The sequence below is a fragment of the Trichechus manatus genome, unplaced genomic scaffold, assembly GCF_000243295.1.
Source record: "Trichechus manatus latirostris isolate Lorelei unplaced genomic scaffold, TriManLat1.0 scaffold00054, whole genome shotgun sequence".
In the NCBI taxonomy this organism is placed as follows: domain Eukaryota; kingdom Metazoa; phylum Chordata; class Mammalia; order Sirenia; family Trichechidae; genus Trichechus; species Trichechus manatus.
In genome coordinates, this window is record NW_004443990.1 from 5,940,995 (window position 1) to 5,968,331 (window position 27,337).

Genomic DNA, 27,337 nt, shown 5'->3' on the forward strand with positions numbered 1-27,337 from the left:
TACAGAGCAGACCTGTCACTGGGTAGCTGTGCCAGCTGTCAGTCAACCAGACTACTTTACTCCAGAACGCCCTTTTTACACAAAAGGCCTCACTGAGGCAGAACGGGTGCACCTTTGATTCGCTCACCTCACACATGTAAAAATGGCTCACGTCCCTCTACTGAGCGTGGCTGCACTCAGGGGAAGACCGATACACAGCATACTGGGAAACCAGGCTTTTTAAAGAACTGTCTGGACAGTGAGATCCTAGCTGGGGGTCTGCTAGAAGGAAGACCCAAACTGAATGGGCTGGAATGGAATTTGCCTCAGAGAACCCAGCAGTAGTGTGAGAGCAGCATTGCCAATTTGCTGGGAAGGATTTGGAAATTAAGAGGAACGTCTGGATTCTAAAGACAGAAAAAATTCACAGTGCATCATCATATTCAAACCCACAGCAGCTTTTGGAGATGGGTAGGGAAGTACTGGCAGATCAGGGGTAGAATTCTCACCTTCCATGCAGGAGACCTGGGTTCAATTCCCTGCTGCTGCACCTCATGCACATCTACCACCCATCTGTCAGTGGAGGCTTGTGTGCTGCTGCAATGCTGAACAGGTTTCAGCAGAGCTTCTAGACTAAAACGGACTAGGAAGAAAGGCCTGGTGATCTACTTCCAAAAATCAGCCAATGTAAACCCTATGGGGATCACAACGGTCCAATCTGCAACCAATTATGGCATGGCACAGGACCGGGCAGCGTTTCCTTCTGAAGTGCATAGGGTTGCCATGAACTGGGGCAACACTAGGGAAGTACTATTATCAAGCAACCAGATAAATGAGGAAGAGAGGTCCAGATGGGCTCAGAACGGGCAGGCAGTGGCACAGTAGGTAGTGGAGGTGCAGGACCAGAATCTGTATTCCTCCGGCAGTGTTCTCCACATGGCCATTCATGGGCAAATGTGGCCTTCAGTCCTCCAGGCTGGTGCTCATGACACCCACTCGAACTTAAGGGAGTGAGCCTCGCCACATTCTCCCTGGTAATGAGCACACACAGACCTGTCATTGTTGTTGTTAGTTACCAGCGAGTCAATTCCGACTCACAGTGACCCTATGTGACTCCACGTGTGCAGAATATAACCGTTCCATAGGGTTTTCAAGGCTGTGACCTTTTGGAAGCAGACTGCCAGGCCTATCTTCCAAGGCATTTCTGGGTGGGTTCAAATCGTCCACCTTTTGGCTAGTAGTCAAGCACTTAACGATTTGTGCCACCCAGGGATTCCTATACACAGACTAGCAAACCAAACACCAGTGAGTCTCCACACACCTTCTGTGACACTGCCAAGGCCGCTTCCTGGGGGATGTTACCCTGTAGTCTCATGACCCTGATACACCAGGTCACACCAGGACACACATAATGACAGACCGCGAGAGTGGCTCCCCACCGACCCCTGGCCTGGGAAGAACTCATTCAAGGGCCTGTACTCCTGGCCACTGGATTGCAGAATGTCCTTTCTTGAACACCCATCTGATCAGGTCACCTCCAGCTCAAAACTCATTAATGACTCCCCATGGCCTAAAGCCATTGTTGTGTGCCCTTCAGTCAATTCCAACTTACAGCAACCCTATAGCAGGGTTTGTGGAAAAATGAAACTAGAACTTTCGTGTGGCAATCTCCCACCAAAAGGGTTAAATTCAAACATCAGGCCCTGCCTGTATCTCCTGCCTGCACCCATGTCCCTAATGGGGGAGAAGGGAAGCCTATGCCCACACAGATAACCAGCCACTGCCTCTCAACTTTAACGTTTCCTATTCCCCTCAGCTCGCCATGAGTCAGAATCGACTCAACAGCAACAGATTTGGTTTGGTTTTTACTCCCCTCAGCTAACCAAATCACCAAGCTGCCGCTCCAGTTTTCAAACACCTATCAAGTCCATCCACTGGTCTCCACCAACACGAACTCATCTGAGCCACCATCTTCTCTCACAAGGATGGCTGTAACAACGACCTAACCAATCTCCTCACATCTGCCTGGGGCTTCCACAAGCCATTTTCCACATGGATTGCCAGAGTGATCTTTTCAAAACTCGAAACTGATCATTTCACATCTCTTCTTCAACCCTTGAGTGGGTTCCTCAACCTTCTTAGGATAAGAGTAAAACTCTGACTCCTAGCCCAGGCCAGCCCCTTTCCCAGCCTCACCTCTCACCTCGCTCCTCCTTGCTCTCTGCATGCTGGACACCCTGGCTTCTCTCAGCATTTGGAACGTACCCTGATACGTCCCATCCGTAGTTAAGTCTTATACTCACCTTTCGAGCTCAGCTTTAAGGTTATTTTCTCCAGGAAGCCTTCCCAAAACCCTACAGGAGGCCTAGGTTCCCTGTCACACTCTCTGTAAACAACCTACACATCTTTGCAGCATGGATCATCCCTGCAATTAAATAATCCCACAGTAAATTGTTTCCGGCACGTGGCCCCTGACAGACTGCAAACTCCATGAGGACAGGGCCTGGGTCTGTCTCATCCCAGCTGCAGCCCCACTCCCTGGCTGTGGGCCTGGCTCAGGGGAGGAGCTCCAGACATTTGCTCCACAGTGACTCAGTCAACCTTTCACCTCGTCCTCCTATGCGTGTTACACGCCAGCCCATGAGCAACAACTGGCAAGCCCCCCAAAAGCCAAGCAGCTTGACTGTTCCTACAGTGCCCTCGGCTTGACGCATCTCTCTCCCCTCTCAAGATTCAGCTCACCGGGGCTTCCTCTGTGAGGCCTGTCCTGATCATCCCATTCCTGGTGTTCCTTCAAGCCTGGTGGGGGAAATGGTTAAGTGCTCGGCTGCTAATGGAAAGGCTGGCAGTTCGAACCCACCAGCCGCTCTGCGGGAGAAAGATGTGACAGTCTGCTCCCGTAAAGATTACAGCCTTGGAAACACTGTGGGACAGTTCTACTCTGTCCTATAGGGCCCTTATGAATCGGAATCGACTAGACGCCAGTGGGTTTGGGTTTTTGTTTTTTTTTTTCTTGGTAGAACAATCGCGGCCACTATCGACGCTCTAGTGTGATTTCTTGTTTATATACCTGTCTCCCTGCCAGACTGCAAGTGGCCAGAGGACAGGCCCAGGGCCTGACTCTGTCTCCTCAGGGCCTAACAGTGTCCCCAACGGGCTTTGTTTGTCCAATGAGTGTCCTGTGGTGCTCACTTGCATAATCCCCCTTCTTCTGCCTCCTCTGCAAGTTGTCTTCCACCCTCCCTGCAAGTGAACAGTTGCCATATGGTGGCGCAGTGTTCAGAGCTCGGCTGCTAACCAAAAGGCTGGCAGTTCAAATTCACTGGTCACTCCTTGGAAACTCCACGGGGCAGTTCTACTCCGTACTATAGGGTCGCTATGAGTCGGATCAACTTGACGGCAACGCGTTCAACAGAATAACCATAATAGTATCAACAATAACTCCTAAAACATTTCCTATCTATAACCCCCAATCAGGCCTGCCACTGAAAAGGAAGCCGAGATACAGCTAATGGTTAACTGCTGGCAGCCCCTTCCTAGGAGCTGGCTGTCCCCACTGCGCTGGTCACACAGGTCCACGTCAGCAGGGACTGAAGACAGCATGGATCTCCCCTTGATTCAACCAATTTCTGCTGCGTGCACAAAGCATGACAAACAGGTGCTGCTGGTACTCCTAGCTGCTGGGGTGACTTAAAACCACTTCACCAAGAGGAGGAGGAGCGGGTTAATAGCAGAGGAAGCAATAAAAAGACAGAACTTTGTCAAACACACTTAAGAACATTCTGAAACAGCAAATGGCCTTTGATCAGCTCTGCCCCAGTCAAACAAGGCTTTTGAATTTCAGACAGTACCAGACGTGGGTTTCCAAAAAATAATGCAGCTCTCCACATCACACAGCCATCAGTCTTCCTCTTCCCCCACCTCCCCTTCTCCTGCAGTAAACCGGTTAAGCTGTCACGCAGAGGGAGACCCCGGTCCCCACCTCCAAGAAGTTGCCTTGTGCGAGGTCAGCTGCAGCCCCAGGTGGAGACTGCAGGCAGGCCCACCCCATCCCACTCTGGAGGGAGTCACAAGGAAGCGAGGGCGCACACACTTAGCAACACTGAGACCCTCTGCATCCTCTCCATTTGCAGTGCCCATTCACAGCCCAAGGCACTGCCAACGCCTACGTCCCAGACCACACTTTCCAGGCAGGCTTCTCCTCCTTAACCACAAATCCCCCTCAGTAGGAAGTTCCATCCAAATCAGAAAGTCAATCTAAGGCGCTCAAATTCTTCCTTCATGTGGCTCTTTCTGGTCCATACCTTGGCTGAAGTCTCAGTAACCTTTGATCAGATCACTATATAGCTGTTGACAGTAAAAGCAGCCTCTACTGTCTTACAGGGTCACTGTGAGTCAGAATCGACTCAACGACAATGGGTTTGGTTTGGTTTGGGTATGAACAAAGTGCTAACCACCTCACAAGCACGGTGCTAAGCACTTTACAAGCACTGCCTCATGCAGTCCTTACTGGAAACCTGAAAGGTAAGTATTATTATTATATTATCCCCATTTTACAGATCAGGACACTGAGGACTAGCAAAGTCACATGAACTTCCCAAGGTACTATTATTGTATTATCCTCATTTTACAGATCAGGAAGTTGAGGACTGGCAAAATCAGCCAAGGTCATGCGCCTAGGAAATTATAAGGTCAGGAATAAAACCCTAAAACTGCCTAACTCCTAAGCCTATTCTCTTAAGCCCTAAGCACTGCGGCTTCCTACCCCATACTCCTTTATTCTCCTTCAGTCTACACACAAGGAAACTGAGGGATGGAGTTACAAGGAAACTTGCCCCCAGTTACATTCAGCTAATCAGAACTGAGCTAAGAACTAGAAGCGAGGTCTCTCCCACTATGCCTGGAACACTCACACTCATGGTCAGACACCCTCCTGCCCACTACAAACTATCCCGTCAAGAAGAAAGATTCCTAACGTGACCAACCTGAGGGAAGCAGGTCACTTCCTCTCTAAGTCCCCTTTCCCCTAACTGTACAACGGAGCTCACTGATGCTCTCTCCTTATCCTTCTTGTCACCTTCCCCTAAAAGACCAAGTCAGCACTGGTGAAGCTTGGAGGCAAGGACCTGAAGTCTCAGCAGAAAATGAAGTGCCTCCCTGTTACCTGGCACTAACGGGGAACTTGCCTCAGGGAAATTCAAGCATCACCCAATTTGGAAACAAAGGGAATGAGTCATGCCTCCTTTAGCAAGCCCAGAGACGACCTTCACTTACTTAAAAGGAAACTGAGGCAGAAAGCTGGTCAAAGGACCCACACTGACGGGGAGAGGGAGCGAGTAGACAGAGGTACAAAATCCTCCTCAGAACCCACACTCTCTCTCATCTTGTTCCTCCCTCCAGATCCAGAAGAATCTGTTGCATTTCTTTAGCAGTTGGCCCCTCAACTCTATATTTTTTCCCCTTTGGTTTTTAAACCCAGAAACTTTCACAAAAAGCAGGCACGTGCAAAAAGAAGCCCCATTTGTCACAAGAGTTGAAGCTCCCTCATCAAGCAACCAAGGTCTAAACTGACTCCTAATTAATATTAACCCTCCAAATCAGAGTCGTGCTCAGAAAACCTTGGAGGAAGAGACAGGGGGCGGGAAGGGAGTCGTCAATTTTCTTTTTACTTCATCTGGAAAATTAAGAGCACCGCTGATTTGAACAAGAAATCATCAAGGAAAGCAATCACAACTCCACATGGCCCATAACTGGATGGACTTGGATGCGTAACCTGCCACTTTCATGCCCTGAAATTAAAATGCATGTGGCAAGAATAGCAATGATGGTATGGGTCTCCACAGGCCTCCTCCCTCATCCTTTGAAAACATGAAAACCCCTACGGAAGATTCTAGAGCAGCTCAGGCAAGAGAACCCCTTTATTTGTCAAAGTAAACCAGCAGAAAACTGGTAACAGATCCTATCACAGCCCTTCAGATAATGATGATGTTCTCCGAAGATTCTTTACCCCAAAGGATAATGGAGGAGGATAGTGAAGGCAGAGAAGCGAAGGAGGGAGGGGCACCTGGAGACCCTCAACTCCAAACCCAACACTTATTTGCTGTTTCTGCATTAATTACAATAAACTGCTTCATAACCTAGTGATCACTTAATGGAGCAGCAAACATGGCTTTTTCCCTATAATTAGTCAATGTAATCTACTGCTATTTCTCTCCTCCCAGCCATCCCCTTTTTCTTTCCTTTTCTACAGTCTCCCCACCCCTCCACATTAACATTCACATATGCCCCATTCCCTGGCCCAGGATCCATTTATAATCATAATCTTGTTCCCCATTCCTGGCAACACCTGGTGAATTCCACGCAGCAGACAGGAAGTAAAGGAGATTCATTTGGAAACAAGCAAGGAGACCTGGACACTCAGGCTGCCGGTGCATTCCCAGCCCTGACAGTCTACCTCTGCGGGTCCAGGATCTACCCAGCCGATAACTGGGAGGTGTGGTTGTCTCCCAGAGATCTGCCAAACGTATTCCCACTCCCATGATGGGAAATGTTCCATGTCACCCAAAGCATTCTAGCAACCAGTTTTACAGAAAAGTAACACTCTCCATCCCAACTTTCTCCCTCCTTCCCACTGCCCTCTTAGCTGGGTATCTTTTACTTCCCTGAAGTGACTCCTTCCTTCTAAGGGTTCCCCCAAACCTCTTCAAACCACTTAGTCCTGTGCTTCGGTTACCACCAAGCGTCAAAGGAACAAAGGCTTGCAGACACTACCTAAGGTTCCTGACAAAATAAAATTATCTTCCCACCCATGGAAATTCAGGTTTTGTGAAATGAAGCCCTTCTACGTGTGGGTTAAGGATACCAACACCCCCGCCTGTGGTCTGCTTTTCTCAACTCTGCTCGCTAAGGACTTATCAACTCCACCACCCTCCTCACCAGCAAGAACAGGACACTTTGGACTGCTCCGACAGGGATCACAATAGAGGGTCCTGGACAGAGCTGGAGAAAAATGGAGAACAAAATTCTAACTCAAAAAAAGGCCAGACTTACTGGCCTGACAGAGACTGGAGAAACCCTGAGAGTACGGCCCCTGGACACCCTTTTAGCTCAGCAATAAAAACACTCCAAAGGTTCACCTTTTAGCCAAAGATCAGACAGACCCATAGGACAAAACGAGACTAAAGGGGCACACCAGCCCAGGGGCAAGGACTAGAAGGCAGGAGGAGACAGGAAAGCTGGTAATAGGGAACCCAAGGTCGACAAGGGAGAGTACTGACATGTCATGGGGTTGTTAACCCATGTTATAAAACAACGTACGTACTGTTTAATGAGAAGCTAGTTTGTTCTGTAAACTTTCATCTAAAGTACAATTAAAAAAAAAACAAACAGAACACTTCATATCTTTTCCATTTTCAAGGGGAAGAAATTAACATTTGCTGAGTGTCAATCACCCCCCAGGTGTTTTGTTTATATTTACTCATTTAAGCTCTATAACTCTACTTCTCCTTTTAACTGCGTAACTGAAACTCAGAAAAGTTAAGATACCTTTCGAAAGTCACACAGTTAGTGACAGCACCAAGATTCAAACCAGGTCCTTCTAACTCCAAAGTCTATTCTCCTGCCATCAAACCACATGCTTCGTTTGTTATAGCCCAAGATCTGACTTCTGAATCCAAATTACACTGCAACTCTTCCAAAGTCATACATACACACAACACACACACAAACATACACACACACACACATATATTCTTTTGTTATCTATCAACTATTACATAACAAATAAATATGTATGACAGCAGGCTGCAATACAACAATTCTCCAACTACTAAGGCAGACAGTCATCATTCTACCAAACTTGTCATAGGAAATCACCCTTCCTAGCAATAGCATGATAACGCACACATCCACAGTGCTTACCCTGTGCCAGACACAGTTCTAAGCACTTTATATAGTAATCCTCCCAACAACTCCATGGAAGAGGCACTATTATATTCTCCATTTCACAGATGACAAAATTAAAGCCCAGAATATTTAGATAATTGGCTCAAGGTCACACAGCTGGTAAGTGGCAGAGCAAGGACACATACTCAAGAGAGCCTGGTTCCAGAATCCACGCTCTTAAAACACTAAGCTATACCGCCTCCATAGAAAGTAATAAGAATAATAAAGTAAGTGATTAATATTCGGGGGGGGGGATATACTTGGAGCTCCATTAGCCTATATTATCAGACTCTGATCTGTATGACACCAAGTTACTCACAAGCTAGTTTCATTATTTCTCTGTTGTTGTTAGGTGCCGTCAAGTCGATTACAACTCATAGCCACACTGTGTGACAGAGCAGAACTGCCCTATAGGGTTTTCTAGGCTGTACTCTTTATGGAGCAGATCGCCAGGTCTTTCTCCTGTGGAGGCACTGGGTGGATTCAAACTACCAACCTTTCGGTTAGCAGCCAAGCGTTTAACTATTGCACCAGCAGGGCTCCTTATGATTTCTCTACTCTGAACAACTGTTCTAGTCAAGCTCCCCTGTCAGTATCTGTTTTTGAGACAAGAGCGCAGAGGTCCAAAGAGCCAGTCTCTAGGCAGTTCTTTCAAGGCCCTGCACAGAGGGACGTTTAAGGATCCTTGAGTTCAACCCCACAAAGCACCTCCCAACACTTGGGGGCTCTGGATAGCCCTGGAAAATGGTCATCTCCCATTAACACCATCAGTCCTTCACCAGGGATGCCCAGGGTGTCTGATCATGCTCATTCCATCACCTCTTTACAGCTTGGGGAGGAACTCAGGTGAACGCTTCCAAGCCACCTTCTATTCTAATTCACTAGGGTCATGCTGAAGAGGGGCAGCGAGAAGATCTAATGCTGTGAATGCACAGGCTTTGAGCAAACAGGATGATTTGGCAATAACAACAATCACAACATGCTAACATGGCAGCGTGCCAAATTCAAGCCGCCCAGGCAGGACTTGGGCTCAAAGGAACTTTAATTGAATTCTTTCGGCAAGTGCAGTAGAGAAATTCATAATGAGCTCCCCCCACCCCCCACTATGTCAGTCAGTCCTATAGTTGTGCGGACCCAGTGAAAAATCATTTTTAACAAGGATCTGGGACATGTATGACCATTAACGTGAATATGGTGTGCCGCAGAAGAAACAATAAACGAACCCGTGGATTTTTATTTCCAAAGCTATTAAAGTAAGGCATTCTACCATAATCAGCTTTACTACCCCTATTAGTACAGGAAAACAAGTTCTGAACCTGGCTCCCTAGTGAAAAATGCAAAATGTATATAATTAAAATTATACTTGTGAAATTCAAACACACTTTAATTTCCTAAGGGCCCCCTAATCAAGTCAAAAGTTCTTACTAAAACCAATTATCTTCTCTGAAAACAGAAGAGGAAACATATACATATACCAGTCTTGTGGAGAATCACATTCCAGTTTTTTCCTAGGTTTGATCCTTTTCTCTCCAGGTAGAAGAGAAGGTGAACCTACTGGTTGTTCGTATGTGTAAGTTTAAAAGTTATTTTCTTTGTTGGTTGCCTTTAGCTACAAACATGACATATTCGAGAGCGATCCCAAAGGGAGAAGTCCCTGGGTGGTACAAAAGGTTAACGCACTCAGCTGCTAACCAAAAGGCTGGAGGTTCACGTCCACCCAGAGGTGCCTCAGAAGAAAGGCCTGGCGATCTACTTCCAAAAAACCAGCCATTGAAAATCCTATGGAGCACAGCTCTGCTCTGACACACATGGGGTCACCATGAGTTGGAATCAACTCAATGGCAACTGGTTTTTGGTTGATCCTAATGGGAACTGAGTTGAAGCAGATTTAAAAAACAGGTAAACATCTACCGATACACACTGATTGCTACCCACCCCACTCCATCCCAGGTCCCACCTAGCTTCCTTCCTTAAGACCTTACAGCAGTTCTTCAAACACTTGTCCATTACTATTTAGAATGTCCACTCCCACGCCAGGATGAGGAATAAGATGGAAGAAACCAGCTTCATTTCAGACACAGGTTGACAACAGAGCCAAGCACTCCCCAACTCCTACACGGTAGGTCAGCAACACCCAGGTTTCCCACCTGTTTACCAAGCAATCTGCCCAAAACATTGCAGCTTTTTTTGAATAACTGGAAACTCTTACACAAGAGCAACATGGAAATACGGAAAACTCTCCAAGGCCCTAAAATATTAAAGAAGCAGCTGTTACAATGTTCCACGTATACCACCAATATAAAGTGCTCAGTCTAGGACCTTTTTGAAGCAAAAGGAAAAAAGAAAAAAAAAGACACCAACAGGTTTTCTCTCCCCCTTCTCTAGGATCAATTTCAGAGATGAGAATAGTGATTTTCCACGCTCTCCACTTTGGTGTTCCAACTGTGCCAAGCTCTGTGCAGGCAGCTTCACATGCTACCTACCCAGGCTCCGGCAGGTACCCAGAAAGTAAAAGAAACAACCTCCCAGTTTAAAACATCACTTCTCAGCAGGTGAGAATAAAAGACAGAAATCACCACCCATGGCCTCTCTGGAGTGGAGACTATCGCTGCAAACCGAGCAGGGTTTGTGTTAAAACTTTCCCGGGAAGACTTAAGAAACAAAACACGCGCAGGCACAAACACACGCAGGCGCCCACGCAGCCACCCAGAAGGAAGGAGACTCAGCTGAAAGCGAGTCATGGGAACCGCTCCTCTGCTAGCTCCTTGCCTCCCTCCCACCCGAGCGGTCACCTCATTAATGTCACTCAGCATCACGTTTTGCTACAGCAGGTCTTTCTGCACTCAGTTCCCGTAGGCCATCCAAGGCTGGCTCCCATTGTAAACTTCTGTGCTCTGGGAAACTATCAAAAGCTTTAGCGAAAAGAAAAAAACTTTTATAGGGCCTCTCTCCTCACTCCTTCCCCGCCCCCAGTTTCTTCTCTCTGGCTCTTTATTCAGAATCTCTACACTCACAAACCGTGCTCTCAAAGTCGTTTACAATACGTCAGCTTAAAAAAAAAGAAAAAAAAAAAAAAAGCTAGTGGACTGCGGTGGCCCGTCTATTTGCAATTGCCCAAAGAGAATAATTCATTTCAGCGGAGGATATAGATGAAGCCCTGAATACATTCCTACAACGCTTTCGGCCCTTCTAAACAATAAAAATGTAAAAAACCCAGACAAAAGAAGGCCCGAGGTGGCAGGAAAGAGAATCTCTTGACCCCCAAGGAATTTATTCTCCTGGATCTTCTGAGGCGCTCTCTCCCCAGACCGCATCATCAAGACCATTTTATTAGATTTTTCTAAACCCTTGAAATTGTCACATAATTGAAACAGAAACAGCAATTTAGAGCTCTGAATGGATTTCTTAAAAAGAAGACTCTGTGCTTGCCAACGTCCCCTCCTTGGCTGCCCCCAAACTAAACGTAAGGCCTTCACACACAAAACCCTATTTATCTCTTAAATCCTCTCCCGCCATCAAAGTTACACCTTCCCCTAACGCCTTAGATTTCAGGACATTTGGGAGAAACTCACCCCAGACAACAGGCTAAAAAAAGAATCCATTAGCATTAACTTGCCTGTCACGGCCAGTGACAAATAAATGAATGTGATGGTTTCAGATCAGTCATTGGCGGAACTACCCCTAGGCAGATAAAGACGAGGACAGTGAGAAAAGAAGGCTCCTGGGAGACCTCTCACACAGTGGGGTCTTCGCTGTTCCCGAGCTGCTCCCCAGGACTTCACTCTTAGAGGGAGCAAAAATACAGGCATCACATACAGAAAAAAGAGATAAATTTCTAATGCCCACCAAGCATCCTCAAGGGTGCATGCTATCTCCCCCTCGAGAGCCAGGACACTAGGAGCAGGCCAAGCCACCGACACAGAATTTTCCACATCTCAATCTGCCGCTCCATCCATCATCCCTAGAAAGGGGTAACAGTGCCAATCAACCCACAGGCTGCTAGATAAGGTCCTCCTGTTATCTGAGGAGTGCCGTCCTTGGAGACGGTAACAGACAATGAAATGCTTACATTGCACTCACTGTGTGCATGTATCACTCAAGGCACTGCATATGCATTAACTCGTTTAATCCCCCAAAAAGTCTACCATGCAGGTACTATTGATATCCCCATTTTACAGATGAAGAAATGGAGGCTCAAAACTGTTACAGGATGTGTCCAAAATTCCATAGCTGGCAAATGGCACTTAACTATGCTAGACAGGCTCTCAGAAAACGGGCAATGGAACCTAACGTGAAACTTCCTGGCCAAACTACAGCAAATCCTATTCTTCAGCCCGAACATTTTAGAGGCCAGGCAAAGCGGAAGAACCTGAGATCTACTCACTCATGGTGGATGCAGTGGGGCTTAGTGGTTAAGGGAGCAAGGCCTTAGAATTCAGACAGACTCTGGCACAAAAGGCCAGCCCTGACCTTTACTAGTTCTGTGGCCCTACGAATGTTGTTTACTCTCTCTGGGCCTCAGTTTATCCATCTGTCAAATGGAGATAATACCAACTACTGCAAACGATTGTTGTAAGGATTAAATAAAGGAGATAAAGTATATAGAGGCTTAGTACCCTGCTTGTAACATACTAACCCGTAAGAAGTGACAGCCATTATTTCGAGTGAGAGTTTTTCTTTCTGATTATTCAAAATCCCAGAACTAAAATAAAGAAGTAGAACAGGCAAGCACTCACCCTGAGAATAACCTGCCAGATGGTTGGGGGCTTGGTGCTATCTCCCCTTCCAAGAGAAGAATGGGAGATATCTGAGGCCCAGAAGGTACCTATCCCAGCCTGGACCAGCCATCATGGACTGCTGCTTCAACGTAGCACGGGGTGCTCAGCCCCAAGACTACACTTGCTCACCTCTCACGCTACATGGAAAGCAGAGGTCATAATTCCAAAATGTGTTCCTCACACCAGGCAGCCACTCAGCCAAAGGTGACCCCAAGGAGACGCAACCCATGACGTCAGAGATTAGGCCACTCTCTGATGTCACAGAGGCAATTTGTGATTTCCAGATCAAGACGTGAATCAAACGACATACTGCACTGGGCAAATCTGCTGCAAAAGACCTCTTTAAAGTGTTCAAAAGCAAAGATGTCACTCTGAGGACTAAGGTGCACCTGACTGAAGCCATGGTATTTTCAATTGCTTCATATGCATGAGAAATCTGGACAATGAATAAGGAAGACTGAAGAAGAACTGATGCCTTTGATTTACAGTGTTGGCAAAGAATACTGAATATACCACGGACTGCCAAAAGAACAAACAAATTTATCTTGAAGAAGTACAACCAAAATGCTCCTTAGAAGCCAGGATGGCAAGACTTCATCTCACGTACTTTGGACATGTTATCAGAAGAGACCAGTCCCTGGAGAAGGACATTATGCCTGGTAAAGTAGAGGGTCAGTGAAAAAGAGGAAGACCCTCAATGCGATGGATTGACACAGTGGCTGCAACAATGGGCTCAAACATAGCAATGATTGTGAGGATGGCGCAGGACCGGGCAGTGTTTTGTTCTGTTGTACGCAGGGTCGTTATGGGTCGGAACCAACTCGATGGCACCTAACCAACAACAACAACACGTGGTGAGGTCAAGATCAAGGCTTAGACGAGGACAAAGTACAGAACTTTGAAATTTTCCCTATACTGTGGTCCCTTGTTAAGGAAGAAGAGGGGCAAGTAGAGGGTGGAGACAAGAGGATGACCGAGCTCCTTATAAGCTGCCAAACCCAAAAAGATCAGGGTTGACATCTGCCAACGAGAACACCACTCCAAAAGATGGGTAAACAGCCAGGGAGAACACAGTATGAATTAAGTGTAAGCCACAGGTCCAGTGTGGGAAGTTCTCCATGAAAACTACATCAGCCACAGTTCTATCAGCGACTCCAGCATCTATACTGGTCCAAAAGAGAACATCTTTATAGAGCAAAGTTTCACCCATGTTTCTGCACACACACCCAACAGCTTCCTCAGCACATACAAGGCACAAGCATGTTTGCTCTGCCTGGCATTCAAGGCCTTCCACAACCCGGCCCCCCGACCTTCCAAGCTGCATCCCAGACCACTCTCCAGCATGCTCCTCTTGCTGCAGCTGCACAGCCTGCCCTTTCCTAGTCCCACACCGCATTGCTGCCTTCCTTCCTACCTGTTCTTCAGGATCTGTGGCAAAGACAACCTCCTCCAAGAGGCCCTCCGTTCTTCCTTCCTCTAAATGCCATCTCTCCTTCTCTTAGTGTGCTCATCCCCTCCTCTCCTGCGTCACAGCCGGCCCCCTCCTCTCAACCTGGAGGTAAGATCCCTGAAGACAAGGCCTGTGTCTCCTTGTCATCTTCCATTTGGTCTATCTAAAAATAATCATAGAGTTTTAGGATGTATGAAAGTAGTATTAAGAGCTAAGGGATTTTCGTGTGTGCGTGCGTGTGTTTTTTTTTTTAAATTAGAATTGATATGCTTGTACCCTCTGAATTTATCATCCAGTGGGGGCAATAAGGCATGAAGCTATAATAACCACAAAACTCAGAATTAACTGCCTAACAGAGTCTCTGGTACTGAGAAGAAACTCAGCAAGTAATTATTGAACTGCTACAAATGGCAACTGGATGTATTAAAAAATATGGTCCATACCCCACCTCAATCATCACTCTTTCCTGGCTTTGGTTTTCACGCCTGATACCATGTTATATATTTGGCTATTTGCTCATTGCTTATTTGGCCCCCTAGAGTGAAAGCTCCATGAGGGCAGGGACTCTATCTTACTCTCCACACTATCCCCAGAGCCTCACACAGTGCCTGGCACATAGCAGGGGCTCTTGCTCAATAATGTTTAGTGAGTAAATGAATGAATGAGTGAATGAGTACCTAGCACAATGCCTAACAGATGTATGTGCCCAATCCATTTTTGCTAGTATTATTATTGTTGGTAGAGCCATAACCAAAGAAAAGGTAAAATGCTGTGGAATTCCAGAGAAAGAAGTAGTATTTCCAAGAGGGAGCAAGGACAGCTTCATGGAAAAGGTAATGGTTAAGCTGGTCTTTGGAAGAGGGGTCTGATTTGAACAGCAGAGAGGAGGAGGACAGTGCAGAGATGGGGATGGCAGGCAGTTCCAAGAAGGGCAGAAGCTCAACTTAAAGGTAGCAAAAGGTAGTAGAACAGGAGATAGGCTAGAAAAATACCCTCCCTCCCCCAGAACAGTTCTTAAAAGACCTTAACTACCAGGATAAGAAGTTCAGACTTTGTTCAGTGGGCATCAAGAAGTCATGCAGGGTTTCCTGAATCCCCCCAAAAAAGTGGGTACACACACACAGTCAGCAATTAGTATCTATTAAATGAGCTCTTGTCGAATGAACAAGGTAACTGGGTAGCACAAGCAGTCTCTGATAGGCTGCTAACCTAAAGGTTGGCAGTTTGAACCCACCCAGCGGCACCACAGAAGAAAGGTCTGGCGATCTGCTTCTGTAAAGATTACAGCCAAGACAGCCCTATGGAGCAGTTCCACTCTGTAACATACGGGGTTGCCATGAGTTAGAATAGCCTCGACAGCAACAGGTTTGCTTCTTTTTTGTTTCTTAAATGAACACACCAGATCAAATGTGTGTTCTGGGAGCTTTCAGCCAAAGAAGGTTCAGGTTTAAAAATATGAAATAGGACACCAAGAACGGACGCTGCCCAAGGGGCACTCAAGGTGGGCAGCTGGCCCCTGAGAAAGTGTCTTCATCCTCCTACAAAACAAACACTCAGCATAGAACACAGGAGTGCAGCGTCCTAGTAGACTGCCCTCTCACTGAAATGGAAACATGTGAGGAAAGGCTAAATCCACAAAAGGACATTTGTAGGACGAGGGGCCCCTCCCCCGTGAGCTGACACCTGCTGCTCACTGGGAGAGCAGGAGGCCCGGCGCTCACCAACAAGAAAGAAGCTAAGCCACTAATCCTCCAAGTTCCTCACTGCTGCTGAAAAGGGCTCAGTCTCACCACCACATCCTTGTGGGAACGAGAAACCCACCGGCAGGTCCGTTAACTGTGGCTGCCGAGATGACAGCTGCAGATCGTCCAAGACAGCAAGACGCTCGAGTGACTCGACCCGCGGCAGCAAGGCAAGGCCAGATGCTGAAAACTCACCCCTCGCCCTTGAGAAGCTGCCAAGAAACCACTCCCCCGGAACAGGAGGTACCCGTGTAAAAAGCTGAAGCTGCCACTGCACCCTCTGGGATGCTTGCTTAGCAGAGAACCTTCCAGGGCCTGGAGCCCTGTCAGAGGACAAGCCGGAAACAGGAAAACCCGGCTTCTAGCGCAAACCAGCCACTATTGAATTGTGTGGCCCGGGGCAATCCAACAAGACTTTACTTGGATCCGGCTGCCTCGGAGGTAAAAGAACAGACCGGATTTAATTCATTCGTTTAGAAGTTACCGGAGATGTTGAGTTACACCCAGACTTCACTCTTGCCGCAAGATATTAGGGCGTCTCTCAGTTTCTCCACCCAAGAAAAAAAGACCCACAAGCCTAAGCAAAACCCTTCCAGGCAGCTACTGTTTCTGCCCAAAGGGACCAAAGAAAGGACATGACATGACTGATCCCAACCATCTTCCTCTCTCCAATGGCTTCACATTAAATCATCTTTTTTAGAGCGGCATTTTAATTTTTGAAAAGATGGGGGGGAACCGTTTACATATTTTACAAAATGAAATAATACAAAATGGACTTATCTACTTCTCCTGATCAAAATGTATTTCACTATTTAATGGCCACTAGTCTCCAAAGGGTGCTCTGGTGGCGCAGTGGTTAAACGTTTGGCTGCTAACCAAAAGGTCGGCAGTTCGAATTCACCGGCTGCTCCTTGGAAACCCTATGGGGCAGTTCTACTCTGTCCTGTAGGGTCGCTACGAGTCGGAATCGAATAGACGGCAATGGGTTGTTTTGTTGTTTGTTTAGTCTCCAAAGAGTCACCTCTCGGATAGTTAATAAAACCCCATTATGCTACGCTTGAGATGTGAGCATTTACATCGCAAAGGGGGATAAATGAACTGTGGGATTCAAAACCCTTCCCTTGGTCGCTCATTGAAATTCTGGTCAAAACAGATTTTTATTTATATGATACATTAAGGAATATTACGACAGAACTAATATGAAATCTGTTCTTCACCACCACGGATTTTCTTTCGTATTAAGTTACAGTTTCTTTTCGCTCGTCTTGTTTTAACACCTCCACGGAATATTTCTCTGGCAAGTGTTAGCAAGGAGGGACAGCCAGGAAACAGAGAAATGAATTTTAACTGAAACACATACTGACATATCATTTACGAGCTCCTCACCAAGTCCATAAGGACAGGCACGGTTGTCCCTGCCACTGTGATCCTAACACATACACGGTCAAGTTTTCTTGGAGAGACATAAATAAATATTTAAAAAAAAAAAGGGGGGGGGCTTGACTGAAAAGTCTATACTCCTGCCAACCTGTTTTTGACCCCCAACACTAACTTCAGTCTGAAATCCCAGGGGCCAGACTCAAATTCTCCTGGAAAGTAACCATAGACAGAGAGGGCACTTTCTCTCCACCCTGCCCAACTCCAACCACCACACGCTTCATCAATTACTGGGTTGCCTCACTGGGGTTGAGCAACCCCAGAACCATCTGAAAGGATGCCCTGAGGGGTCAGATGAAGAGATACTATAAGACACTGTCACACAATGGGATGACATCATAGGAGGAGGGTGAATCACCAGCCCGAAGAATATGGAACTTAACAGTCCTGAGAGTCTGGCTGTGGTTCTGTTCCTCACAGCCTGCTGACCTGAGTCTATCCCCGCTCCATAACAGAGTGACACCCCCACAGGATAGTACGCCAGTAAAGGGTCCAGTTCCAAAGCCAGGTGGAGGGGTGTGTGTCCTTGATCACTTCCCAGCCCATTTGCACCTCAGTTTCCTCATCTATAAAATGGGGATAGTACTACTACCTGATACACATAAAGCCCCTCGAACCGTGCCTGGCACATAAATTTATTTAGCCTCATTACTCCTTGACCTCTCACAGGATTGGCGTGAGAACCTAACAAAAATAACACTAAAAATGCTGGGGAACACTCATATGGTATTTATTAAGCACTTTTAAAGCACTTTACCTTTGTTAATCTATTTAATCTGCAGAAAAACGCTATAAGATGGGGAAACCAAAGTTCTGGGAAGTTAAACAATTTGCCCAAATTCACACAAATGATCTTGGATCTAAACCCAGGCTGTCGGGCTTGCTAACAACAATAATAACAATGATGATTAAACCAACAATAATAATAATGAGCAGGAGGAACAGTTACGAGGTTCTCACCAGATACCAGACTCTCTCATTCTTCACAACAATCCCCAGAAGGTGCTACTATCATCATCCCCATTTTGCAGATGAGGAAACTTAGACTGAGAGAAGTAAATCTGCTCAAAGAAAGCAATCAAATGCAGCAGAGCTGGGATTCAGATGAAGACAATGGATGGAAAACTCCTTTGTAAAGTGAAGTGTCATTAAAAGTAAGATAGCATTATTAAATCCCTAGAACTTCATGGAAAGATGTCCTCCCCTGCCTGGTTTAACATAACTCACATCTAAGAGTCTGACAATTCACCTATAGACAAACCAGACTCAAAGTTACTGGGCAGAGTGGGGGAACATGTTTTGAGAAGTTTCAGAAATATTCTGTCACATTTTCAAGTTGAATGCATCACTGAAAAACCAAATGCCACAGTGTATTAAAGTGAAATATTGTTTTCCCACTACAGAGGAAGTCAGCACAACTGGACTAAACCAAAGCTAAGACATTTCCTGAATACAATCAAACACTTTGAGGGACAGAGTAGCAGGGGTAGGGATCTGGGGACCATGCTTTCAGGGGACATCTAGGCCAGCTGGCTTAGCAAAGCTTATTAAGGAAATGTTCTGCATCCTACTTTGGTGAGTGGTGTCTGGGGTCTTAAAAGCTTGCAAGCAGCCATCTAAGATGCATCAATTGGTCCCAACCACCTGGAGTAAAGGAGAATGAAGAACATCAAAGACACAAGGAAAGTATTAGCCCAAGAGACAAAAGGGCCACATAAACCAGAGACTTCATCAGCCTGAGACCAGAAGAACTAGATGGTGCCTGGCTACCACCAATGACCGCCCTGACAGGGAACACAACAGGGAGCTGGATGGAGCAGGAGAAAGGTAGGGTGCAGAACTCAAATTCTAGTAAGAAGACCAGACTTAATGGTCTGAGACTGGAGGAACTCCGGAAAGCACGGCCCCCGGATTCTCTATCAGCCCAGAACTAAAACAATTTCCGAGGCCAACTCTTCAGACAGGGATTGGACCGGACTATGGGACATAAAGGGATACTCGTGAGGAGTGTGCCTCTTAGCTCAAGTAGATACAAGAGACTAAACGGGCAGCTTCTGTACGGAGGTGAGATGGGAAGCAGAGGGTTAGGAGCTGGCTGAATGGACATAGGGAATCAGGTGGAAAGGAGGAGTGTGCTGTCACAGTACTGGGAGAGCAATTAGGGTCACATAACAATGTATATATAAATTTTTGAATGGGAGACTAACTTGAAATGTAAACTTCATTTAAACTACAACAATAAACAAACAAAAAGATTTTTTAAAAAAGTGAAATATTGTTTTCCTGCTTTAAAAGCGAAGGGGGGTGCTAAGGAACAGCAAGGGGGAAAAGAAAAAGGAGCCATCCATGGTTGACCAAATCAGGGATTCTTCCAGTTTCCCTTTAGGGTAATCTGACCCTAGCTCTGGGTGATCAAATGACTAACCTGGAAATTTCAAGATTCACACTTAGAGAAGAAATAGCAATTCTACCAAACTTGGAAAATACTACTGATTCTCAGAGCATTCTGATATGTGAAGGATCACACAAAGTTTGGAAAGAGACATTTAAACAGTCAAGATAGCCCCGAAGTTTATGATAAATACGGAAATAATCTAACCTCTTTGGTTCATTAATTCCTATCATTTGCTTAAACATTAGAAAAATGCCTTAAAATAGCTCACTACATTTACTTAGAGATTTGTATTTCTTTCTTTGGGAGGGGGAAAGGAATGAAAGAATGAAGGGAGGAACGGAGGGAGGGAGAAAGGAAGGGACTAGAGACAGACCTCTGCTGATGTCTCTGAGCCCGTCTCCTCTTCCATAACAGAGTGACACAGGATAGCACACCAGTAAAGGATCCGGTTCTAGAGCCTAGCTGCAGACCACTTCTCAGCCCATTTGTGCCTAAGTCTATTCATCTATACAATGGGGCCAGGACCAGTACCTAATACACATACTACACATGGCAGGCTGCAGACCTGGAATTCTCAAAATATTATCCACAACAGCCAACTTTTTCTTTATTAATGTGCAAAAACCAGTCCTCCTTTTACGCTATTGAAAGGTTCCGCTTCTGAGAGACCGTGCTTAAAGAAACAAACTAAATTTCTTAAAGCCACAAGGCTTTTTCCTTTATGACCCAGTCAGAAGTTTCAACTTTTCCCCTTTCATTAAGAGTGCCAAGACCACAAGCTGCAGAAAAAGTATCTCTTCAATGTCATACTTTTAAATTAAAAAGACAAACACCTCACTGCCGTTGAGTTGGCTCCGAGTCATAGACACCTTATAGACAAGAGGAGAACTGCCTGACAGTGTTTCCAAGGAGCGGCTGGTGGATTCGAACTGCTGACCTTTTGGTTAGCAGCCGAGCTCTTATCCACTGCACCACCAGGGCTCGTTGATGTTATACAGGGAAAAAGTATAATTAGAAAATGTAAATTTAACACATAAGCCATAGCCCTTCACATTTAACCTTAGGCTAGGTGCAGCTGTGTTCTTGTAGTGCCATCAGGCAAGCTCAGAGAAAACTGTTAGTTACACACTTCTAAAAAAGTGAAGACCTATCTTAATGCTGTAAGCAAGTCTTGTAGTACTACTCCTGCAAAGTTACAACATTTTCAAAAACTTCTCCGCCCAGGAATAAGCACTTGTACAAATAAGCATAGCTGGTTTCAAGTGTGCCCTGATTTATCCAACCAACCTGAAACCAAGACAGCCACTGGATCCTCTCTCGGATTAAGGGCTTTATGGGTCTACAAAGTTGTTTTTTCCAAGAAAGGACAAGTTGTTTACTTAAATTTAACTCCTCTCTATAAACTCCAAGTTGTAAGGCCTCAAAAGAGTACCCTCCAAAAAAAGTCATGAGGAAATGTTGAACTTTCCCTGATACGATCTCAGCGATGCGTAGAAAATAAATATAATGCTTTCATAAATACTGCAACCAACAGAGCTATGTCCTCCCACTAAGGAACAGATGTGTCCCGGCCCCCAGTTGACGCCCAGAACCCACCTCGGGATAGCTAACCTGGAGACACGCAGTTATCTCACAGAGCTGGTCACCTGGACTTTCAAAGCCACATGCTGATATCCTGAAGGAACAGCGTGCACCACGTTTAAACGGTTCACTGCCAATCCCCTGTTTGAAACTTGAAATCCTTGGCAACCATCTCTGAGTGCTAAAATCCTATTACTGATTCTCCTACTTACCTTGGGTTGTGCTCGACGAGGAAATGCAACTTTGGGGTCAATCTGGGGGAAAGTGGAAAAACAGTAGTCAACGCCAATATTTTAAGAAAAAAATTATGATCAGTCACCTAATTATTAATCACTCATTTCTCAGGCTTATAACCTAGCTTTTTTAGGAACTTCTCAGGTAATTTAAAAGTCCCTTATACTTTGGTCTGAACTTTAACCATCCCTCCCGAAATGTAATAAACCCAGCTAGCGTTTCTGAAATGTCCTATCGTGTATTTCAATGTGCGATGCTCTTAATAAACCAGATCTCATGTGTTCTTATTTAGGCAAGGGCTTCTCTTCCAGACACTGAATATTAAATGCTACCTGCATCTAATTTGTGATGCATGGCTGGGAGAAAAGATGGGAGCATCATTATAATTGAAAAACAATCATAACCTGCAAATTAAATATCTAAGTATCTTCCAGCAACAGGTAACTGTATGGTATTTCTTCTCCCCGATAACTAAACACAACACAGGAGAAGGGGATTCTAAAAAAATTTAAAAAACAACAACTTCCAAAAATTCTCCACAGACATCCAGCACACTAGATGGATGTCTGCTAGAACTACTTCACTCATTTTAGCAAAAGCCAAGTTACCCAGGATTAATCAAAAAACAGAACTGGTTCAACAGCTATACCCAAGAGAACATACACGACCAAAAAAATCCATTGCCATCAAGTCAATTGCAACTCATAGCGACCCTACAGGACAGAGCAGAACTGCCCCATAGGGTTTCCAAGGAGCGGCTAGTAGATTCGAACTGCTGATCTTTTGGTTAGCAACCAAGCTCTTAACCACTGTGCCACCAAAAGAACACAGGTGTCAAAAACTGAAGCCTGACTTGGTTCTTAAAAAAATAACAAAATAAAAGGAAGCACAGGAACTAACTCCATGTGGATTTAAAAACTACTGTGCGGGGGAGGGAGTCTTCTATGAACAACCTAAACCCAAATTAGAGAAGAAATATCATCATGGGAGAAGCATTTAAAAAAAAAAAATTTTTTTTCTGGAAAAAAAAAAAAAAAAAGAAGAAGAATCTAGTGTAATAATTAGGGTAGTTCCCCTAACCCACCGTGATCCGAATGGAAAAACCGCCTATGCTTCCAGATCAGACACTGGCAGAGCACATGATTCTCAATCAGAGACTGGCTTGAAAACTCAAAAAAAAAAAAAAATCCCCACAAAAGCAATTGAACCTAACAGGCCGATGGTATGAGGGCAAAAAACAGCTAGTGAACGGATAATATGGGGAGGGAAGAAATAAAATATATTTCCGTTGTTGGTTTTCGATAGATTTCTAAATGTCACAAATCTTTGGGTAAAATTCAACCGGGAAAGTGGCATGAATATTGCTACAAGTTATTTATTTATAGGCTCTGGCTTTCATATTAAAATTTTCCCCTTTTAAAATGTAAATCTAAACCTTGTTTTCAGTTCTGCCAAGGTGCGGGGAGAGTGATGCTTTGGGGAAAAGCACGGAGGCTGGGGCGGGGGGGGGGGGGGAACACCACAAATAGTTTATTTGTTCCCTGACTTCCATCCCCAAGGACCCCGGCCAGTAAGACATACAAGGATTTACCGCTTTTATTAAGACAGCTTAAAGACCTAATAAAAGTCTGTAGCATGTTTTCTACCTTTAAGCATCACCTGAGAAATGAGAGATTACTTTTTCAAAAACTAATATAGACAAAAATCTTGAATCTAGGAAGCTACCCTTCCATAAATATTAACATTACTGCATCTACAGGTGTATTCAGCACTGACTAGAGCTTGTCTACAAGAGAAATACAACAGGTGTGGATTTTCCATTCTGTTGACCAAACGTGAGACAGGTATGTCTTTTTATAAACACCTCCCTGAGAATTTTTTTTTTAGCTGAGCAGCACACAATTGCAACAATGAAAGTCGCCTTGTTTGTGGAGTGAAAGGTGAATAACATATAGAAGGACAGGCCAGGAGCTGACGGGGTAGAGGGCCATGAAGCAAGCCAAGCACTAAAAACAATCTAAATTACAAAATTAAAAGCCAATTCAGAACTCCTGTCTTGTTTGTTGCAGTATCTGGGCATTATACCACAATCAGTGTTCTTCGGGGTGCAAAGTTTACACCTGAGATCTCTAAGGGAGAGGAAGGGTCAAGAGAAGTATGGCAAATCCCAACCTTTTGCACATCCCTGTCAACTATTTTTTTTAAAAAACAAACAAAAAAGACTACCAAAAATTAAAACATTAGTTAGTTAGGTACAGCTCTACTTACTGTATCTACAAGTCCTCTAGGAAGACTAGGGTACTATTTTGGACGTGAATGGCCGTTACCTAAACAAAGCTTTTAAGGTAACGGTAAACAAGATCCTCGTTTCCATGTCAATAAACCAACAGCTTCTGCCTCCTGCACTGAACGTTGAAACAAAGTCAAAAGCTAGGTTATACTAAATAATAACCACCAAAACATGTCTGCAAACAATTTGGGGTGGGGGTGTGTGTGTGCAGGCTTTGCTCCTGATACTGCGGGATACAACCCACCAGCCACCATAGAAATCAAATACTATTTCTCCCATGGGGGTGGTGGGGGGGAATGCACAATAAATTCCTGAAATTGCCTCAAAATGTTTTTCCTCTTTAATTTTACTAGCTTTTAAAAATGTCTAGCCAAGAAGTCAAGGAGAAAAAAATTCTTCAGACATCCGTTATCACCCTACCAATGATTATCCCTGAAATTAAATTCTCTAAAAGTGCAAAAAGGCTGGGCGGCAAGCTAGGTCAAGTCCAGCACAATTAATAAAGCAACTAAAAGAGTGTACAGGTTTTTTTTTTTTTTTTTGAGATCTTTTTTTTTTTGGAGGGGGGGCACACACACCTGACCTCCTTGATCAGAGAAAAGAGGTTAAATTTGCAAAATCAATTCAAGTGCACCAAAGGTTGCCAGGTTTTGTTTTTTTCTTTTCTTTTCTTCCATTCAATGTTAGAGCTGAAAGGGGCTTGGAAGATCACCTCAGTCCTTTATTTTCATAGAAAAGGAATCTGAGGCCCAGAGTCAGGGAGTGACTTGCCCAAGGTCACAGAGCAAGTTAGGAACGGGCAGCTGGGACTAGAATCTGACTCTTGCCTGGTCCCACTACCCCACCACAGACAAATTAAGTCCCAGGCAGCCCAGCACCACATCTCAGTGTCACCTCAGGGTCCCTGCTTTGGGCAGATGTATAAAAATTGCAGGGAAATTCTAATTAGCAGAAAAGGAAAGGAGGAGAGTCACAAAGCCAACACAAAGCGAAATAAACCTTACCACTCCCCTTCTTGCCCCCCACCCCATTAAATTCATTTTCAACTAATAAACTGTAACATACCGACACTCTCCCCTTCCTCTTCTGATCTCTGAGACTTTCCCCCTCTCAACTCTGGATTTAAAAACCTTCGAATTCTATAAAAGTACCCACACTCAAATTTAAAAATCTAAGAAAAAAGGGGGGAAAATCACTTTGAAACCCAAGGCCTTATCAGCCTTAGATTTCATACCATCCGGAGTCACCCACTGAATGCCGTTTGGCTCTGAGAGGGATCTCCTTCCCTTCTTAAACCTCATTCAAAACCAAAGCGCCCCAAGAGGAACCTGTTGCCAAGGCCAATAATTAACACCCCCTCCTCTCCTTCCCGTCCCCTCCCACCCCCAACCATGAAGCAGGCTGTGCCTTCCAAAAGTCAATTCTCACAGCCACAGTTGGTAACGTGTGCTGTGCACCGCTCTGACAAAGAAAAGTTGCATCTGCTCTCCGGTGGAGTTTCTCGGCATGGTCCTTGGGTGGGAAGACAGCCTCTCCCCAAGCCGGACCATCCCCCCGGCCGCCCCCCAAGCCTCCACTTGGCAGCATCGCAAGCTGCAGTTGGGCAGGCTCTAGAAAGAAAACCCCAAACCCAGACATCACAGCAAACTTTTAAGCCAACTTGCAAGCTCTGCCTACAAGTACCCAGTTCCCAACATAGAAGCAAAAGAAGGCGCTGTCCCTTTAAATGAGGCTGTCAATGCCCAGCTCGTTCTTGAAAACGGGCAAACAACAATAATAACAACAACAAGCAACATACCGTCTTGGAATCTAACTCATGGTGGGGCTGACCTAATACTTTATCTACACTTGCTGGGTCTGCAAACGTGACGAAACCGAAGCCTCTGAAATGAGACAAAGGGGGGGAAAAAAAAACAAGAAAATGAGACACCGTTAAAAGCAACAAGGAGTGAGAACTAATGCAGAATGGGGAGCAAAAGTTGCCCCCCACGCACCCCTACTCCCCACAACCCTCCACCAATTCCCCTCCAGCCTGCAACCCTCTACCTCGCCAGAGAAAATATCAAGGTTAATGGGGGAAGTGAAATGAGGGAGGCGGGTGGAGGTAACTTGGAAAATGCCGGTGTCTCCACTCTTTCGCCACCTCAGTTTCCTCTCCCCCCTCCTCCCCTTCCCTTTCTTAACGCTTTGTCTAATTCCGAAGAAAGCCCGGCACTTAGAAGATGGGCTTCACACACCTTTCTAAGAGGGGGCTTAAGAGTTTGGGGAGCTGGGGGTACGGGGGAAGCATACATTAAAATAAAAACTCTGTGGAAGAGTGAATGAAGCTAAATGCCATTTTAAACAGGAAAAAAAAGCAGCAAAGGAAGGACGATTTAAAGCGGAGACATGGGCATCTATGTATCCAGAGTTCAGCCCCAATTAACAATAACCTTTAGGGTTATGGGAGTGGGGGACAGAGCGACATTCGAAACCTTCCACACACTGAGTCCCATTCTAAATCCGCTCAGCTACTTCCGAAGACACCTCCAAAAATAAAACTTAAACTTTGTTCTAAAATAAAGGCAACATCCAGAAGAGAATGGTTTACCTGGAGCGTTTCGTAGTGGGGTCTCTCATGACCATACATTCTCTAATTTCTCCAAATTTGCTAAAATAGTCTCTAAGGCTATCTGTAGAGAGAGAAGAGAAAGATGGGGGGGGGGGAGAAGGTGTGGGGAAAAAAAAACAATGCAAATTTGATCAAGGACAAAAACCAAAAGTAGTTTTCTGTTGTTATTCTGTTTTGCTTTTGCATTTCTTGCACACGCGGGGGAAATTTGGCAACAGAGGTCGCATAGAGGGCTCGGAAAGGATTTGCTATTTAAAAAAATAACCTTGCACAGGAGAAGTGGGGAGCCAATGGCGGGGGGGGGCTCCTACACCGCGATAACAAAGAGCAATAAAGAAGCCAAGAAGGGGGGGACCCAGGCGTCCCCCCCTCCCTCCCTTACCTGGTGAGGTCTGCCAGCTCAGTCCACCGATAAACATTTTACTAGAGGGAGAAAACATAACAGAAGTGAGCACCGATGTCAGATCGGCCATTTTGACGTGTAACTTACAAAAGCTAAAAGGAAAGCGGGGGGGAACGAGCGAGCGAGAGCCGGGAGGTGGGGTGGGGGAGAAGGTGACGGCGAAATGCAATCCAAAGGTGTGTAACTTCCACGGGGATGGGGGGGACGCGCAGGAGGGGCGGGGGGGCGCGGGAGATGCCCGGCTCCGCGCACCGCCGTCCCCGCCGCTGCAAGGAGAGCGAGCCCGAGGCGGCGCGGCGGGCAGCGGCTGGAAACTTACCCGGGGTCGTGCTGGGAGTCGTTGGCGCTGCCCGAGGTGCCTTGGCTCCCATTTGCCTCCATATCTGAGCCCCCCCGCCCCCCCACCCCCAAAAAACCGAGCCCCACAGCGATCGGAGCGGAGCGGCTGTCGGCTCCGAGCCCCGAGATCTCCCGCTCCCTCCTCCCCCTCCTC

The 27,337-nt window shown here is 45.8% G+C and overlaps 1 protein-coding gene across 3 annotated transcripts in view; it reads right to left on the minus strand.

Annotated features, from left to right (window-relative positions):
• Positions 1–27,328, minus strand: part of MSI2 (musashi RNA binding protein 2) — a 496,891-nt gene extending 469,563 nt beyond the window's left edge. For 2 of the 3 annotated variants that reach the window (XM_004377894.3, XM_004377895.2), the window contains exons 1-5: positions 27,164–27,328; positions 26,824–26,864; positions 26,421–26,502; positions 25,629–25,713; positions 21,519–21,560 (exon numbers count right to left, since the gene is read on the minus strand). In XM_004377894.3, coding sequence (XP_004377951.1) covers positions 21,519–21,560; positions 25,629–25,713; positions 26,421–26,502; positions 26,824–26,864; positions 27,164–27,225 — 312 coding nt within the window. In that variant the 5' untranslated portion in view covers positions 27,226–27,328. The remainder of the gene's footprint in view (positions 1–21,518; positions 21,561–25,628; positions 25,714–26,420; positions 26,503–26,823; positions 26,865–27,163) is intronic. The other variant, XM_023732734.1, reaches the window with a different exon arrangement.
• Positions 27,329–27,337: the final 9 nt, after the last annotated feature.